The 17703-nt window shown below is 45.3% G+C and overlaps 1 protein-coding gene across 2 annotated transcripts; it reads left to right on the forward strand.

Moving 5' to 3' along the window:
• Window positions 1–8221: 8221 nt before the first annotated feature.
• Window positions 8222–16835, forward strand: LOC129834647 (AKT-interacting protein-like). Of its 2 annotated transcripts, none has more exons than XM_055899831.1 (10): window positions 8222–8407; window positions 9323–9444; window positions 11072–11283; window positions 11628–11692; window positions 11778–11878; window positions 13451–13539; window positions 14280–14378; window positions 15106–15213; window positions 15402–15462; window positions 15695–16835. In XM_055899831.1, the coding sequence occupies exons 2-10, from the start codon at window positions 9397–9399 to the stop codon at window positions 15797–15799; spliced, it is 888 nt and encodes a 295-aa protein (XP_055755806.1). In that variant the 5' UTR covers window positions 8222–8407; window positions 9323–9396; the 3' UTR covers window positions 15800–16835. The 2 variants fall into 2 exon arrangements, with proteins under 2 accessions (XP_055755806.1, XP_055755805.1); XM_055899830.1 differs by having other exon boundaries at window positions 8222–8378.
• Window positions 16836–17703: the final 868 nt, after the last annotated feature.

Raw genomic sequence — 17703 nt, forward strand, 5'->3', positions numbered from 1 at the left:
TCCTCGTGAATAAACATTTTGGCTATTGTAGCTGGGACTCTGTCTGTTTCATTTCAACCAGTATCTTACAAATTATGGGTAACAGAATGAGCAGTTTAATTGAAGTTCAGTTTATGAACATTGATAGAATTCACATAACAGCCTCCTACTGGCCCTCCAACACCACTTCCAGCAGCATCTGGTCTCCCATCCAGGGACTGACTGTGAAGGTTTTCTTCCAGGGGTAAAGGAGAGGACCAAAATGCAGCGTAGCCAGTGCTCAACATGTTTAATTAAACAATAACCATGAACACTTAACAAATAACAAAATAACAAACCGTGAAAACCGAGACAGTCCTATCTGGTGCAGAACAAACACTGAGACAGGAAACAAACACCCACAAAACACCAGTGAAACCCTGGCTGCCTTTGTATGACTCTCAATCAGAGACAAACGATACACACCTGTCTCTAATTGAAAATCATACCAGGCCGAACACAAAACCCCACATAGAAATAGAAAACCTAGACTAACCCACCCAACTCACGCCCTGACCAACTAAAACAAATACATAACAAAGGAAAACAGGTCAGGAACGTGACAGAACCCCCCCCCTTAAGGTGCGAACTCCGGGCGCACCAGCACAAAGTCTAGGGGAGGGTCTGGGTGGGCGTCTGTCCACGGTGGCGGCTCTGGCGCTGGGCGAGGTCCCCACCCCACCATAGTCACTCCCCGCTTCCGTATCCCCCGCCCAATGACCACCCTCCAACTAAACCCACCTAAATGAAGGGGCAGCATCGGGATAAGGGGCAGCACCGGGATAAGGGGCAGCAGCTCCGGGCTGAGGGACTCTGGCAGGTCCTGGCTGAGGGACTCTGGCAGGTCCTGGCTGAGGGACTCTGGCAGGTCCTGGCTGAGGGACTCTGGCAGGTCCTGGCTGAGGGACTCTGGCAGGTCCTGGCTGAGGGACTCTGGCAGGTCCTGGCTGAGGGACTCTGGCAGGTCCTGGCTGAGGGACTCTGGCTGGTCCTGGCTGAGGGACTCTGGCTGGTCCTGGCTGAGGGACTCTGGCTGGTCCTGGCTGAGGGACTCTGGCTGGTCCTGGCTGAGGGACTCTGGCTGGTCCTGGCTGAGGGACTCTGGCTGGTCCTGGCTGAGGGACTCTGGCTGGTCCTGGCTGAGGGACTCTGGCTGGTCCTGGCTGAGGGACTCTGGCTGGTCCTGGCTGAGGGACTCTGGCTGGTCCTGGCTGAGGGACTCTGGCAGGTCCTGGCTGAGGGACTCTGGCAGGTCCTGGCTGGCGTCGCTGGCAGCTCCTGACTGGCTGGCGTCTCTGGCAGCTCCTGACTGGCTGGCGTCTCTGGCAGCTCCTGACTGGCTGGCGTCTCTGGCAGCTCCTGACTGGCTGGCGTCTCTGGCAGCTCCTGACTGGCTGGCGGCTCTGGCAGCTCCTGACTGACGGACGGCTCTGGCGGCTCCTGACTGACGGACGGCTCTAACGGCTCGGGACAGACGGGCGGCTCTAACGGCTCGTGGCAGACGGATGGCTCAGACGGCGCTTGGCAGACGGATGGCTCAGACGGCGCTGGGCAGACGGATGGCTCAGACGGCGCTGGGCAGACGGATGGCTCAGACGGCGCTGGGCAGACGGATGGTTCAGACGGCGCTGGGCAGACGGATGGCTCAGACGGCGTTGGGCAGACGGATGGCTCAGACGGCGTTGGGCAGACAGATGGCTCAGACGGCGTTGGGCAGCCGGGCAGTTCAGGCACCGCTGGGCAGACGGCAGACTCTGGCCGGCTGAGACGCACAATCGGCCTGATGCGTGGTGCCGGAACTGGAGGTACCGGGCTGAGGGCACGCACCTCAGGGCGAGTGCGGGGAGGAGGAACAGGGCTCTGGAGATGCACTGGAAGCCTGGTGCGTGGTGTAGGCACTGGTGGTACTGGGCTGGGGCGGGAAGGTGGCGCCGGATATACCGGACCGTGAAGGAGGACACGTGCTCTTGAGCACCGAGCCTCTCCAACCTTACCAGGTTGAATGGTCCCCGTAGCCCTGCCAGTGCGGCGAGGTGGAATAGCCCGCACTGGGCTATGTAGGCGAACCGGGGACACCACCTGTAAGGCTGGTGCCATGTACGCCGGCCCGAGGAGACGTACTGGAGGCCAGATACGTTGGGCCGGCTTCATGACATCCGGCTCGATGCCCAACCTAGCCCTCCCAGTGCGGCAAGGTGGAATAGCCCGCACTGGGCTAAGCACGCGTACTGGGGACACCGTGCGCTTTACCGCATAACACGGTGTCTGACCAGTACGACGCCCTCTCACTCCACGGTAAGCCCGGGGAGTTGGCTCAGGTAACCAACCCGGCTTCGCCACACTCCCCTTTAGCCCCCCCCCAAGAAATTTTTGGGTGAGCCTCTCGGGCTTCCAGCCTCTCTTACGTGCTGCCTCCTCATACCAGCGCTCCTGGGCTGTGGCTGCCTCCTTCTCCTCCCGAGAGCGGCGATTCTCTCCAACCCTTCCCCAGGGTCCTTTTCCGTCCATGATCTCCCAAGACCATTCCTCCTGTGTCCAGTAGTCCTGTGTACTGGGCCGCTGCTGCTCCCCGTTGCTACGCTGCTTGTTCCGGGTTTGGTGGGTGTTTCTGTGAAGGTTTTCTTCCAGGGGTAAAGGAGAGGACCAAAATGCAGCGTAGCCAGTGCTCAACATGTTTAATTAAACAATAACCATGAACACTTAACAAATAACAAAATAACAAACCGTGAAAACCGAGACAGTCCTATCTGGTGCAGAACAAACACTGAGACAGGAAACAAACACCCACAAAACACCAGTGAAACCCTGGCTGCCTTTGTATGACTCTCAATCAGAGACAAACGATACACACCTGTCTCTAATTGAGAATCATACCAGGCCGAACACAAAACCCCACATAGAAATAGAAAACCTAGACTAACCCACCCAACTCACGCCCTGACCAACTAAAACAAATACATAACAAAGGAAAACAGGTCAGGAACGTGACACTGACCCAGACCAACCCTGCTTAACTTCAGCAAGTCAGCAGTAGTATGCAGGGTTGTATGCTGCTGGACATAGTCTATATAAAGCCCCACAGTTCACAGTGCGTGTCAGAGCAAAAACCAAGCCATGAAATTGAAGGAATTGTCCGTAGGGCTCCGAGACAGGATTGTGTTGAGGCACACATCTGGGGAAAGGTACCAAAAACAATTCTGCAGCATTGAAGGTCCACTGGAACACAGTTTTCTCCATCATTCTTAAATGGAAGAAGTTTGGAACCACCAAAACTCTTCCTAGAGCTGGCCGCCTGGCCAAACTGAGCAATCGTGGGAGAAGGGCCTTGATCAGGGAGGTGACAAAGAACCCGATGGTCACTAACAGAGCTCTAGAGTTCCTCTGTGGAGATGGGAGAACCTTCCAGAAGGACAACCATCTCTGCAGCACTCCACCAATTAGGCCTTTACGGTAGAGTGGCCAGATGGAAGCCACTCCTCGGTTAAAGGCACATGACAGCCCGCTTGGAGTTTGCCAAAAGGTACCTAAAGACTCTCAGACCATGAGAAACAAGATTCTCTGGTCTGATGAAACCAAGATTGAACTCTTTGGCTTGAATGCCAAGCGTCAAGTCTAGAGGAAACCTGGCACCAACCCTATGGTGAAGCATGGTGGTGGCAGCATCATGCTGTGGGGATGTTTTTCAGCGGCAGGGACTGGGAGACTAGTCAGGTTCGAGGCAAAGATGAAAAGAGCAAAGTACACAGAGATCCTCAATGAAAACCGTCTCCAGAGCGCTCAGGACCTCAAATTGGGTCGAAGGTTAACCTTCCAACAGAACAATGACCCGAAGCACACAGCCAAGACAACGCAGGAGTGCCTTCGGGACAAGTCTCTGAATGTCCTTGAGTGGCCCAGCCAGAGCCCGGACTTGAACTCGATCGAACATCTCTGGAGAGACCTGAAATAGCTGTGCAGCAACACTCCCCATCCAACCTGACAGAGCTTGAGAGGATCTGCAGAGAAGAATGGGAGAAACTCCCCAAATACAGGTGTGCCAAGCTTGTAGCATCATACCCAAGAAGACTCAATGCTGTAATCACTGCCAAGGTGCTTCAACAAAGTACTGAGTAAATGGTCTGAATACTTATGTTAATGTGATATTTCACTTCTTTTTTTTTATAAGTAAGCAAAAATGTACTTTAAAAAATGTGCTTTGTCATTATGTGGTATTGTGTGTAGATTGATGAGGGGGGGAAACGATTTAATCAATTTCAGAATAAGGCTGTAACGTAACAAAATACTTTCCGAACGCACTGTATATATTCTACAAAACCTACTGAGTATTCCCTACGATAATTTTACTGCTGCACCTAAAATAGTTTTTGCTCTATAAGCTCAGCTTGGTCTCATAGACTAAATGTAACATAGTAGATGTAAATCAGGGGCTGTCAAATTTGTATAATATGTTAGGTTTGGTATGGTTACATAAAACAAGTGGTTACTGAAGGCAAAAATGAAAGAAGGTTCGTTAAACCTAACATATTATACTAAACGTAGCATCTCTGATTTACATACAGAATAATACAAAATGCTCTGAGACCAGTTTATGATACTGCATAGCAACCAATGCTTTATATACACACTAGATAACAGACAGAGGGTGCTGTTTGGAAACTCACACCTCCATCTTGGCACTCCCCCACTAATGTAAAACATATTTTGGAAGCTATAGAAATGCATGTACACATTTTTACATTTGTTTTAGCCATAATGCATACTTAAATTATATTATGTGAGCTGAACACAAAAATCCAATATTTAAAAAATCCTTAAAGTATCATTTTTAGAAAGTACTAATGTTACTGTCCCCACTACCGTTGTGAACTACAACACAAAATATACTTAAATACATGTAATTTTGTCCTTGAAACATCTAAAGGAAATACTGTAAAATTCCGATGGAAGACTGCATTTGATCTGATGAATGGCAACATGGTCGACCGGTGGTTTCAAAACCTCTCTTTGGCCAAAACATATCATCTGCAATCCAGGGTCTATTACGTCATAAGTAGCGACCTAGTAATGCAAAAAACCCAGGTCTGCTTCTTGTATGTATACTGGTATTTTTGCAATAAAAAATCAAATGTGAACAATCTTACCATGAATGCCTTACCAAGGTCTGTCCTAGAAAGCCCACATAAACTTTGATCGCCTGAAAGGCCAAACCGTTTTTTTTTTTTTTTTTTACAGATGTTTGGGCTCTAAAATGTGTTTATTAAGATCAAGTTTGATCCCCACTGTGAACTATTTTAAAGATCACTACAAATCTAAATACTTAAATAAACTGTGATCCATTCTGACTACTGCATTTGTCATCACACAGGACCACGTGCTGACACCTCCAGCAGGCTATGACGAGGCTCCCGGGTTGACTCTTACATGAAGGATGAAAACGACTACATTGACCACAAACCTTTGTTAGTTACGGCCACTTTCACCATGATCCATAACGTTGTTTTGATGGCATTGTAGAGGAGGAAGAAAGAAGCTGACTCGGCAGAAAATCTGTCTCCTGTAGCAGGTGTTTTTATTTTTGTTCTTTCGCCCCAAGCAAGGAGTTTTTGTATGGAGGTCAACGAGTGTTGAATTTGGTCAACAACAAAAAATATGGCTTGTTTGCGACTTGAGGTTTATTTGATCGAATAGAAGTTTCATAATGCTTAAGTTAAGAGTGTACTGATTTAAGTAGGACACGTGACATCCAGGCTAATTTGATAAAAACACTTTATATCGAAGTTGTCTCGAGGTGGCTATGCAAATTCATGGAAACCGAGTGGCGGACCGGTCTAATGCACTGCATCTGAGTGCTAGAGGCGTCACTATAGACCCTGGTTCGATTCCAGGCTGCGATTGGGAATCCCATAGGGCGTCACGCAATTGGCTCACCGTTGTCCAGGTTAGGGTTTGGCTGGGTTAGGCCGTCATTGTAAAGAGTTTGTTCTTAATGGACTTGCCTAGTTAAAAAAATTAAATGACTTGAGGTTAGTAGCATATCTTTTTTTTTTTTAAGAAGCATATCTCTTGCCATTGAATACAGGCTGGTAACGTCAACAACCCTCATCGACGATTCAAAATAGATTACAACAATGAGATGTATCCACCAATCCAAAGAAAGGATAGGCGGGCGCGAGACAGCCCGCTGTGCCACTTTGTGGTCAACGACTCCCATTGTCAGTATATCCGTAATTTTTGGTGCCATTCAGCAATATGGCACAATCGGGAATTTTATGTAGGAATTGTGGATGATGTCATTATCACGATCTGCTGGTTTTAATGTTTAATGTTATACCTCGGAAATAAACATTTTTTGGATACCTTTACTGGGGCTTTTCTTTATGATGATAGCCAAAGGGTTTCACTGGGTTGATATCTCGGGTCTGTTACTAGTGCCGTTTCAACTAGTTTTATCTTGTTCTTGATACCATGTCTTGTTTTGATGTGTTTTGACTGATGTCACTTCTATGCTAATATGGCAAAAACTCACAAACTAACCAACAACTGTATAATGTATTTACCCCTTGTTAACCCTCGCAAGGCTGCCGGCCCAGAAGGCATCCCGTCCTCAGAGCATGCGCAGACCAGCTGGCTGGAGTGTTTACGGACTTATTCAATCTCTCCCTATTCCAGTCTGCTGACATCACATGCTTCAAAATGTCCACCATTGTTCCTGTACCCAAGAAAGCAAAGGTAACTGAACTAAATGACCATCGCCCCATAGCACTCACTTCTGTCATCATTAAGTGCTTTGAGAGACTAGTCAAGGAGCATATCACCTCTACCTTATCTGACACACAAGAGCCACTTCAATTTGCTTACCACCACCAATAGATCCACAGACGATGGAATCGCTATTGCACTGCACACTGCCCTATCCCATCTGGACAAGAGGAATAACTATGTAAGAATGCTGTTCATTGACTATGGCTCAGCATTCAACACCATCGTAACCTCCAAGCTCATCATTAAACTTGGGGCCCTGGGTCCCGTCCTGTGCAACTGGTTCCTGGACTTCCTGACGGGCTGCCCACGGGTGGTGAAGGTAGGAAACAACAACTCCACTTCGCTAATCCTCAACACAGGGGCCCCACAAGGGTGTGTGCTCAGCCCCCTCCTGTACTCCCTGTTCACCCATGACTGCGTGGCCATGCATGCTTCCAACTCAATCATCAAGTTTTCAGATCACACAACAGTAGTAGGCCTGATTACCAACAATGACGGGACAGCCTACAGGGAGGAGGTGAGGGCCCTGGGAGTGTGATGCCAGGAAAATAACCTCTCACCCAACATCAACAAAAGAAAGGAGCTGATCGTGGACTTCAGGAAACCGCAGAGGGAGCACCCCCTATCCACATCGACGGGACCGCAGTGGAGAAGCTGGAAAACTTCAAGTTTCTCGGTGTACACCTCACAGACAGGGTGGTGAAGAAGGCGTAACAGTGCCTCTTCAACCTCAGGAGGCTGAAGAAATGTGTCTTGGCACCTAAAACCCTCACAAACTTTGACAGATGCATAATTGAGAGAATCCTGTTGGGCTGTATCACTGCCTGGTACGGTAACTGCACTGCCCGCAACCACATGGCTCTCTCTATACTGTATTCTATTCTACTGTATTTTAGTCTATGCCACTTTGACATTGCTCATCTTAATATTTATATACTCCATTCCTTTGCTTTAAATGTGTGTGTATTGTTGTTAAATTGGTAGACATTACTTGTTAGATATTACTACACTGTTGGAGCTAGAAACACAATCATTTCACTACACCTGCAATAACATCTGCTAAACATGTGTATGTGACCAATACAATTGTATTTGTATTTGAGAGACCACAAGTGCTCATTGACCACATGTATTTATGTTTTTAATAAGCATTGGAGACGAAATATAGTTTACATGTTGTCAACAATCGAAGCCAACCCTGTCTGTTTCCCCCATAGTTGCGCATGCGTCGGTGTTGTTACTAAACTAACCAACCCATCTCTACACGTTCTGCGTTCTACAATCACAAGTCGGACATTTATGAGTTTCTTATTTCCGACTAGTACATGAACGCGGCATAACAGCATGACTTAAGTGATAGAACGTCAGCGAATCATATTTCAGATACTTTATCCACCCTTTGTTATAAGCCAATAGAAATATCTCGCGGTGAATAGGAAACGCCCATCATGAGCTTTTGATTGATTTCCGGTGTCTGTGAGATTACTTAGCTAGCCAGTTGCGGTACACTTTTCTTGTTTTGACCAGTGGTGATTGTAACAACGTCTTTAAAACGCAGATTTTGAAATTGTTCACATAAATGGGCAATTTTTGAACAGGTACTTGTCTGAATTTTCGTTCAGGGAAGGTAAGCTGGCAACTGGATAGTAGCTAGCTAGCTACCGTTGGCTTTCAAGCTAAGTAACGTGAGCTGGTTAGCTTACAAGCTAGCAGATCTGGTTGGTTTGCTAAATTTGTGTTGTGAACGTTCTTGTCGTTCGTTTATCGAGTCGTAAACTATGCCTATTTCATTATGGATAATAAGCAACAATGCTAGATTCCATCGCAAATGAATATGTATGCTTGATTTGTAATTGCAAACCTGGCGTCCAGCTAACAATCTGGACGTATCTTAACAATTTAACTAGCTACTGTAACTATATAAGATATATAGCTTAACTAACTAGCTATGTGTTCAAAGTCATTTTGCAGAATTAGTTGCCTGCATAGGAACACGTGAACAAACACGGATACAATGTCAACATTGCTAGTTGCCATAGTAGTTAGCTAAGCAACGATCTTAGTTAACTAACTTGTCAACTGCTGTAGCCAACGGCAATAACAATGCTCTTTGGTAGTATGCGAATAAAATAATGTATCTAACTGGGCTAACACTCAACCTCCATGTTAAATAACCATTAAACACCATTAACACCAGACATCACAAATTTGTATATCTGGATTATTTCCCGGTGGGGTTTAAAGTGCTTGGCCTGGCAGAGCTGTAACAGTTAGGCCTGTGACGTCATGACATGAATGAGGCACGTCTGTCTGAGCAGTTGCATGGTCAGCAGATCAGATTCAGCAACCATCGAGGTCAGGTTGCCCCATTTTGTGTGTGTTGAGTAGAGGGTCTCATCAGTCATTTGGTCTCGTGTGGCTGTTGGTAGAGCATGGTGCTTTCAACGCCAGAGTTTTGGGTTTGATTGTCATGGGGGACCAGTATGAAAATGACTCTAAATTAATAAAAATGTAACATTTGTTCTGTCAATTGTATCCTCAGTGACGCCATTGAATGGCACAGGCAACACTTGTTGTGGGACCGACCTAGACGGAGAAGTTGCCCCTCCATGAGTAATGAACCTGAACCCATTCTGGAGCATGTCTACCAATACTGGTCGCAAGGTAAGGGAGCGCTCTTCCTCTTCTGCACTGAAAGCCAACTTCTGTCAAGTTCACCCAACACACACGCGAGAAGAGAGACAAAAAAACAGGATCTTCACAAGTTCCCAAAGAGACACCCACACACTGAAAGTAAGCCTAGTGTGGTCTGTCCCCCTAACGGTTTCCCATAAAGACGGCATGGCTTCCTTGGAGCTTTGTGCATTTTACTGCTGTTACCACCTGTCTTTTGTTTGAGAGAAATCTTGGAGGACTGGAATTGTGGCATGGGAATGTTTTGCTTGAGGCGTGTGGTGTCCTCTAATAATGCATTAGGCCTACTCATGCCTTTTCACCAACTCCTTGCCAGGGACACGCCTTTGCAATCTCATCCCAAAAGAGGGCTGTTTCAGAGTTGTCTTTTACTACCTGGTGCTCTGTAGGGCTGTGACAATACTAGTATTGCAATATTTGACACGAAGCAGACCTAACTCTTTGGTCCTTTAATAACCTGCTGTATGTAAAATATTGTCTAAAGCTTGGAAAATACATTTGACTGGATGACAACTGATTGTTTCAAGTTATGGTGTTTTCCTAAAAGTTAAATCTCTTGTTTCCTTGCCACTATACTAACGCGTATCATGGTACTGGTATCGTCCCAGCCGTAGTCCTCTGGAGGTTGCAGCTGCAACTATAGTCAGACATGACTTGTCACAACACATGCATGGTTGTTGCAGGAGGAGCCTGTTGCTCCTGGGAAATCCACTTGGATTTGATGTTAAACTGTAGTTTGACCAGAGCAATGGTGAACTACTCAACTTTTGTTTGATGTTTGCTAATTGCTAAGATTCAGTTGGGTGAAAGCTGTTTGTCATGTGTCTGCTGTTATTGCCATTCAGTCTGTTGCCTACATACCTCAATGACTTCTGCGAGATGGTAGGCACCAACTTCCAGTTTGGCATACAGGCGTCACATTGGCGAAGTAGCTCTGCCCGTAGTAACATAGGTATGACTACTCTGTCCTGCCTTGTCAGATGAATGGTTCACTCATTGCTCTGTGCCTCCTAAAAACATTAATAATTCTACAACGTGGTTTGTTTAATAGCACTCACTGTGTGCTGTCCGTTAACCTGCATTTTTCCGTTAGTTGCAGAGGGATGGGTTTGTTGCTAATCCGTTCCTTAGCTTACTGGCATATCTCCTGCTGTGAACTAGCCTATCCTCCTCCCCTGTGCTTCCCACTGAGCTAGCATTGGTGGGATATGATGCGGGCTGTGTTTAGGGATGCTCTCTGTGGGTGCTCTCACCTCCCATGGAACAAGGAAACTGATGCCAGACCAGACTCTCTGAAACCTGTGAGGTTGTCACCACATGCCTTTGCCCAGGGCTCAACGTGTGCTCCCACTGCTGTTTGTGTGTTGCCTTGTAGTTCGACAACAGAGCTTGCCTCTGTTTATGCAGGTAGATTTAACTAACAGACTTGCTTGAAATTGGTTGTCTGCGTTCTCTGCAACATGGTGAATAGTGTTTTCTAAGTGGTTTCAATCTAGGCATATTCCCCTCGTTGTAATAATCAATGCTACCAGTTTTTACTTCGTAGACATATATATTGAGTTGTTAAATGCCTTTTGTTCACTCTTCTGCTGAGCAGAGATCTGACGGTGAGGAACAGATTGGAGAGCAGCAGCAACAAAGAGCCAGTCCAGTCCGTCCTAGCTTTGGGAAGAAGCAGCTTCCCTCCATCCCCAAGAATGCAGTCCCCATCACCAAGCCGGCCTCTCCTGCCACCACAGCCCAGTTGGCCAACGGAACACATGCCTCCTACGGTCCATTCTACCTGGAGTACTCGCTGCTGGCTGAGTTGTAAGTACGGGCCCCAGATCAAACTTTATTTTGGGTTGTGGATGTAGTAGACACTACTGGATACTGGCTACCTTTTAAAATGCTTCATGCCTACCTCCTTTGCTAGAGGTAATCACTGATCTGTATGCGACTGGATAAGTGAAGGTAAGATTTGTTTTCACCAATCCAACCATGTCAGATCATTGATTAGCCTACCTGAAGGAAGGAAGGAAGGATGTATTTGCGCATAGGCCACTATGTTATGTAGTTAATTTAGAGAAGCTGTTGATGAAAAATGCGCTGTTAATTTCCATATCAATTTTCTGCTGCATTGATTTAATTCCATGTTACCTTGTGACCCACAGCACCCTAGTGATCAAGCAAAAACTGCCTGGAATCTATGTGCAGCCATCCTACAAATCAGCATTGAGTAAGAGCCTAATCTGTCCTCATGTTTGACTGCATAATCTACACATAATCTATACAAAGGGATCATGAGATTCTCTTCTTTCCAGTGTGGTTCGGGGTCATTTTCATCAGACATGGCTTGTACCAGGATGGAGTCTTCAAGTTCACTGTGTATATTCCAGATAACTATCCTGATGGTGAATGTCCTGTGAGTACTTTTGTGGACCTGCTGTAACATTACAACACAGCTGTTTACACAAAATAAAGACTTTTCTTTGGCACGTTTCAAAGGTTAGTTTGTTCAGCCTTTCCTGCTTTGGTGGCTGAGACTGATTGGTTTGTGACTATCATACAGTGCATTCGGAAAGTATTTGCTTACATAAGTATTCAGACTCTTTACTCAGTACTTTTTTGAAGCACCTTTGGCAGTGATTACTGCCTCGATTCTTCCTGGGTATGACGCTACAAGCTTGGTACACCTGTATTTGGGGAGTTTCTCCCATTCTTCTCTGCAGATCCTCTCAAGCGCTGTCAGGTTGGATGGGGAGTGTCACTGCGCTCTGTGTTCAATCGAGTCAAGTCTGCTCTGGCTGGGCCACTCAAGTACAGAGACTTGTCCCGAAGCCACTCCTGTGTTGTCTTGGCTGTGTGCTTAAGGTCATTTTCCTGTTGGAAGGTAAACCTACCCCCCAGTCTGAGGTCCTGAGTGATCTGGAACAGGTTTTCATCAAGGATCTCTCTGTACTCTGTTCATCTTTCCCTCAATCCTGACTAGTCTCCCAGTCCCTGCCTCTGGAAAAATATCCCCACAGCATGATGTCTACCACCACCATGCTTCACCTTAGGGGTGGTATTGGTGAGGTGAAGAGTGGTGTCTGGTTTCCTCCAGACATGACGCTTGGCTTTCAGGCCAAAGAGTTCAATCTTGGTTTCATCAGACCAGAGAGACTTGTTTCTCATGGTCAGTCCTTTAGGTGCCTTTTGGCAAACTCCAAGCAGTCTGTCGTTCCTTTTACTGAGGAGTGGCTTCTGTCTTGCTGCTCTACCATAAAGGCCTGATTGGTAGAGTGCTGCAGAGATGGATGTCCTTCTGGAAGGTTCTCCCGTCTCCACAGAGGAGCTCTGTCAGCGTGACCATCGGGTTCTTGGTCACCTCCCTGACCAAGGCCCTTCTCTCCTGATCTCTTTTTGGCCGAGCGGCCAGCTCTAAAAAGAGTATTGGTGGGTTGTTCCATACTTATTCAATTTAAGAATGATGACGGCCACTGCGTTCTTGGGGACCTTCAATGCTGTAGAAATGTTTTGGTACCCTTCCCCAGATCTGCCTCATCACAATCCTTTCTCTGAGCTCTACGGACAATTACTTCGACCTCATGGCTTGGTTTTTGCTTTGATACGCACTGTCAACTGTGGGACCTTATATAGACACGTGTGCCTTTCATGTCCAAACAATTGAATGTACTACAGGTGGACTCCAATGAAGTTGTAGAAACATCAAGGATGATCATTAGAAACAGGATGCACCTGAGCTCAATTTCAAGTCTCATAGCAAAGGTTCTGAATAATTATGTAAATAAGCTATTTCTGTTTTTATATGAATTTGCTCATTTCCAAACCTGTTTTCGCTTTGTCATTATGAGGTATTGTGTGTTGTTAATCAATTTTAGAATAAGGCTGTAACGTAACAAAATGTGGAAAAAGTTGAGGGGCTTGAAATGCGTGTTTTGTTATTTATGCAGGATTCTAACAGTACTATGTTCTCTCCTGTACCCCTATTCAGAGAGTGGTGTTTGATATCCCAGTCTTCCACCCACTTGTGGACCCTGTTTCAGGAGAGCTTGATGTCAGGAGAGCCTTCACCAAGTGGAGGTCAGTATATGGCTTCTATGCCCAGATCATTACATCCAAATGAATGAGGACGATTTGGAAATGGGTGTTTGTCAGTTACATGTGGCTTGCTATTTTTCCATTAGTGTAATGTCTTCTCCACCATGTACTAGTCACTACTACACAGCCTTAAACATCCCATGATAAGCTAAATGCAGTTACTACTTTTTGATCTATGATGTTACTGCTTCATGTTGTGATTGATATGTGTGTTCTCTCAGGATGTTGTAGTTCTGGTGGTAAATAGTGATACAGTGCTGTCACTGAGTTGCGCTGTGGCGCTGTCTATAGTGTACCTTAGTTAGAACTGGCATGTGTCACATCAATGCCCAGTGTTTACTCTGACTGCTGTTCCAGCTCTGTTCCTCATGGCCTGTTTCTTCAGCTGGACAGTGGCACAGCCTTGTAAGGTCTTCTCTTAAACCTCAGTCTCTATCAGCTGAAGGTGGATTTATAGGAGCACAGCACTATATGTTTTACTGAATGGGGAAAGTTGTCCATGACATTCTCACTGGAAACCTGTCTGTCATTATGGTGTGTCACACTTTGGCTGTGCACTACTGGTGTTTGAGCAGTGCTACTGTTGGGTATTTCACTAGTCTGAGATGAACCTATGCACCATGGATTGCCTTTATGATACTTGTGTATTTACTGTGACTGGAGTTGTATTTGGTTTGCCATTATGTTGAGAGAATCATAATTGTCTCCCTGTGGACATGAAGGCGTAATCACAACCACATCTGGCAAGTCCTGATGTATGCACGCACGGTGTTCTACAAGATCAACACTATGGAACCACTCAACCCAGAAGCTGCTGTGCTGTAAGTCTGTACTTGTTCACTTTCTCCTCAAAGCCTTCTCTTCCTCCTGTAGATGGATACTGGGCCACGCGTACGTATGTGACCTGGGTCAGTTTATATAGGTCAACAAGCAAGCTAGTTGTTGTGTTCCTATTGTGTACCCTGAAACTTCAATTAATAGCCCATACATTTATTTTCTTCAGTCACTGAACACAACCGGTGCTTAGAGACGGGCTTCTGTCTATTTGAGCCAAGTGTGTATTTCCTTAATGCACACAGCTATTGCACAAAATGTTGAAGACTACCAAACCTAATTGTGACCAGTATAAACATAACAAATCTATCGCAGATCATACACCCCCAATTTGGCACTTCGGCACCATGGAGAGCTTGAATTTGACGTGTTTATTTTTGATGGTGAGCAATGTTTTTAATGCACTTGACTGGGATTATCAGAGCTGTGTCCATGGTAAATTCATAAACAATTAATTTAGACCCATTTATTTACTGAAATGTGTGCCGATGCCCGGCTACTAAAAGGGATAGGCGGCTGTTGAGACTTGCCGTTTAATTGAAATGTTGTGGTGAGTCCGTTTTTCTTAATTTTCTGAGCTAATGAATTAGATTGTGGCCAGGTTGGGGCAATTATCACTTCACACTGTATTGACTGGCAAATTGCATGTATAATCAAATGTATTAGTCACATGTGCTGAGTACAACAGGTGTAGACCTCACACTGTTTTTTCAGGTACGACAAGGATGTGCAGGTGTTCAAAAGCAAGGTGGTAGACAGCGTCAAACTATGCAACAGTCACCTCTTCGACCAACCCAAGATGGACGATCCTTATGCAATAAGGTTGGTAGTAGGAAAAGCTCATTCCTGGAATTCCATTTCTCATAGCTCACGAACAATCTGAACATTATTATTATTTATTTTTATTTGCTGTCAATAAGAAACCTCCTGCAGCATATGAAAGGAGATGCAATAAATGGTTTGAGAATTTGTTTCTCATAAGTGTTATTTTTTTATGCAAATTTTTCCAGTTTCTCTTCATGGAACCCAGCGATCCACGACGAGGCGAAGGAACGGATGTTCACACATAAAGTGAGTTTTCTAAACCGCAGCAGTGTGCTTTTCAGACTTATGTAAAAGGACACAAAGCTCTGAGTCTGTCTGCTATGGGCCATGGACTCGGGTTCCCTCTGAGCTCACTCCCAAGAGGCTTGTTTTACTTGAATGAGAGCCAGCAGGGCTGTGATTGGTCAAGCTGTGTGAGCGGCCATTTGTTTCGATGGTGCTAGCTGACCAGTGTGGTAATGCGTGTCTGTTATTCTAGAGACGGCCTGAGGATCACAAGGGGCTGCAGGTGTCAGGACTGTCTTGGGTGAAGCCCGGATCTACACAACCCTTCAGCAAAGATGACAACCCTCCCCAGAGCTGAGCTGATCCTGCAGTCCGAGTCAGCAGCCACTAGTGGAAGATGCAGAGCACAATGCCACGCCACAGATTAGCTTCAGCAGCCGTTCAGTCGTATGAATAGGAACTGAACAAGTTGAATGTACTTCATTTTACATTGCAACACTTGCGCTCAGCTTTAAAAGCATTATAGGCATCTTGTGCTCAAACAGCTATAGAACAAAAATGTGTATATTATGTAAGTAAATCAACAATGACAACTGGTTGACTTAGTAACACAGGCTACAATGCAATCAGAGCTTTTTCCCTTTATTTTCTTCTCTGCTCTTTGCACATGCTTGGGTTTGGTCTATGAAGATAACCACTCAAAGCTGGTTGAAAGGTGAGAATAAAAATCAGCATTAATTATAGGTATACTGTATGAGTGGACTGGATTCATGACCGCTTGTTAAGGTGGGCTCAGGACAGTTAATTATTGGGCCTTGGAATGTTTTTCAATGACTTCAGACTGGAGATGGGCTCTAACCGTGGGTATTATTTTGTCCCCAAAAATATTTGACGGAAATAAAATTAGACCAACACTACATTTTTGGTGTGTGGGGAAATGTAGTTTCTTTTGGATTACGGTTTAGTATATTATTTCTTTACTGTGTAAACTATAGGCAAGATGGGTAATATATATTACAGGCATGGTTTTAATGAATATCTTAAGTTAAATCACGTCTATCTTGACATTGCTTTTAATTCAGTTTGAATGTTCTATTTACCCTTGAGCTGATTAAAGGTTTGTGGAAATATAAATATGTGCTGTGGGAATGGCAGCTCTCAACAGACATTGTTTTGCTCAAAGCTGTTGGCTACTTGGCACTATTTATATTGCTGTGAAATGAACTAAACGCATGCTGTTGTCTGGACTGTTGAATTTGGTAAACAATGCATATGTGGACTTCTCATTTTACCGTTCCTATATGGAACCAAAACTTCAGTCAACAGTTGGTGCTGTATAGGTAGTGAGTTTGGAAATATTTTCTTTTGAAAGGAAATAAACATGACAATGCATACCAATGACTCTATATATATTTTTTAAATTGAGCCTTTATATAACTAGTTAAGTCAGTTGAAAACAAGTTCTTAATTACAATGACGGCATAACCCGGATGATGCTTGGCCAATTGTACGCTGCCCTAAGGGACTCCCGATCATGACCTGTAAATGATACAGCCTGAAATCGAACCAGTGTCTGTAGTGACACCTCAAGCCCTGCGATGCAGTGCCTTAGAGAGCTGTGATTTAGGTTTGGGGTAAGCACTGCTTGCCATTGACTAGCTGTGGAGATCTAAGTAGCCTTCATTCATCACATAAGGGTGTGTGGGTCAAGTCGCACGGCAACGTGTTAGAGCTCAATTTGACCTTTGTGACTCCAGACTCCCAAATGCGTGACACCATCCATACAGCGCCTATAAACCCTATTTTCAGATCAAGCATACATTTGTTCTTAATAAATTAGCTGGATAGGTTAATAACCAGGGGTGAACATACGATGTTCGTGTTGAAAAATGAATTAACACGTTAGCGAAGACAGACAATTTATGCTTGATCTGAAAATGTGGTTGGCGTGTGTGATGCAATTTCGGGGCCACAGAGGCACGCGAGGCCAAAAAAGTTTATTTTTCCCCAGTAAGACTCAGAAATTAAGGCTTGTGCTTTGATTTAACTTTCAGAATAATCAAAACGAGCGCGTTGAAGTATATGTGTGAAAAATATGGTTGGATCTCATAGATTTTAGAAAACTTTTCCACTATTTCTGATCTCATGCTGTCAGGCAAGATTTATGGTTCACGTCAAGACCTTAGCAGTACTGTCAAGAGCCACTGGGGGTCACCACACACTAATGACAGGTTGCCATGTTATTTTCCCACTATCTCGCCT

This window comes from Salvelinus fontinalis, chromosome 35, assembly GCF_029448725.1.
Source record: "Salvelinus fontinalis isolate EN_2023a chromosome 35, ASM2944872v1, whole genome shotgun sequence".
Lineage (NCBI taxonomy): Eukaryota > Metazoa > Chordata > Actinopteri > Salmoniformes > Salmonidae > Salvelinus > Salvelinus fontinalis.

What these genes read in the sequence shown, in the direction of transcription:
- LOC129834647 (XM_055899831.1), top strand. Translation starts at nt 9,397, where the DNA reads ATGAACCTGAACCCATTCTGGAGCATGTCTACCAATACTGGTCGCAAG. An exon ending in TACTCGCTGCTGGCTGAGTT is followed by an intron (nt 11,284 to 11,627) that starts GTAAGTACGGGC and finishes TGTGACCCACAG; the next exon opens with CACCCTAGTGATCAAGCAAA. An exon ending in ATCCTACAAATCAGCATTGA is followed by an intron (nt 11,693 to 11,777) that starts GTAAGAGCCTAA and finishes TCTTCTTTCCAG; the next exon opens with TGTGGTTCGGGGTCATTTTC.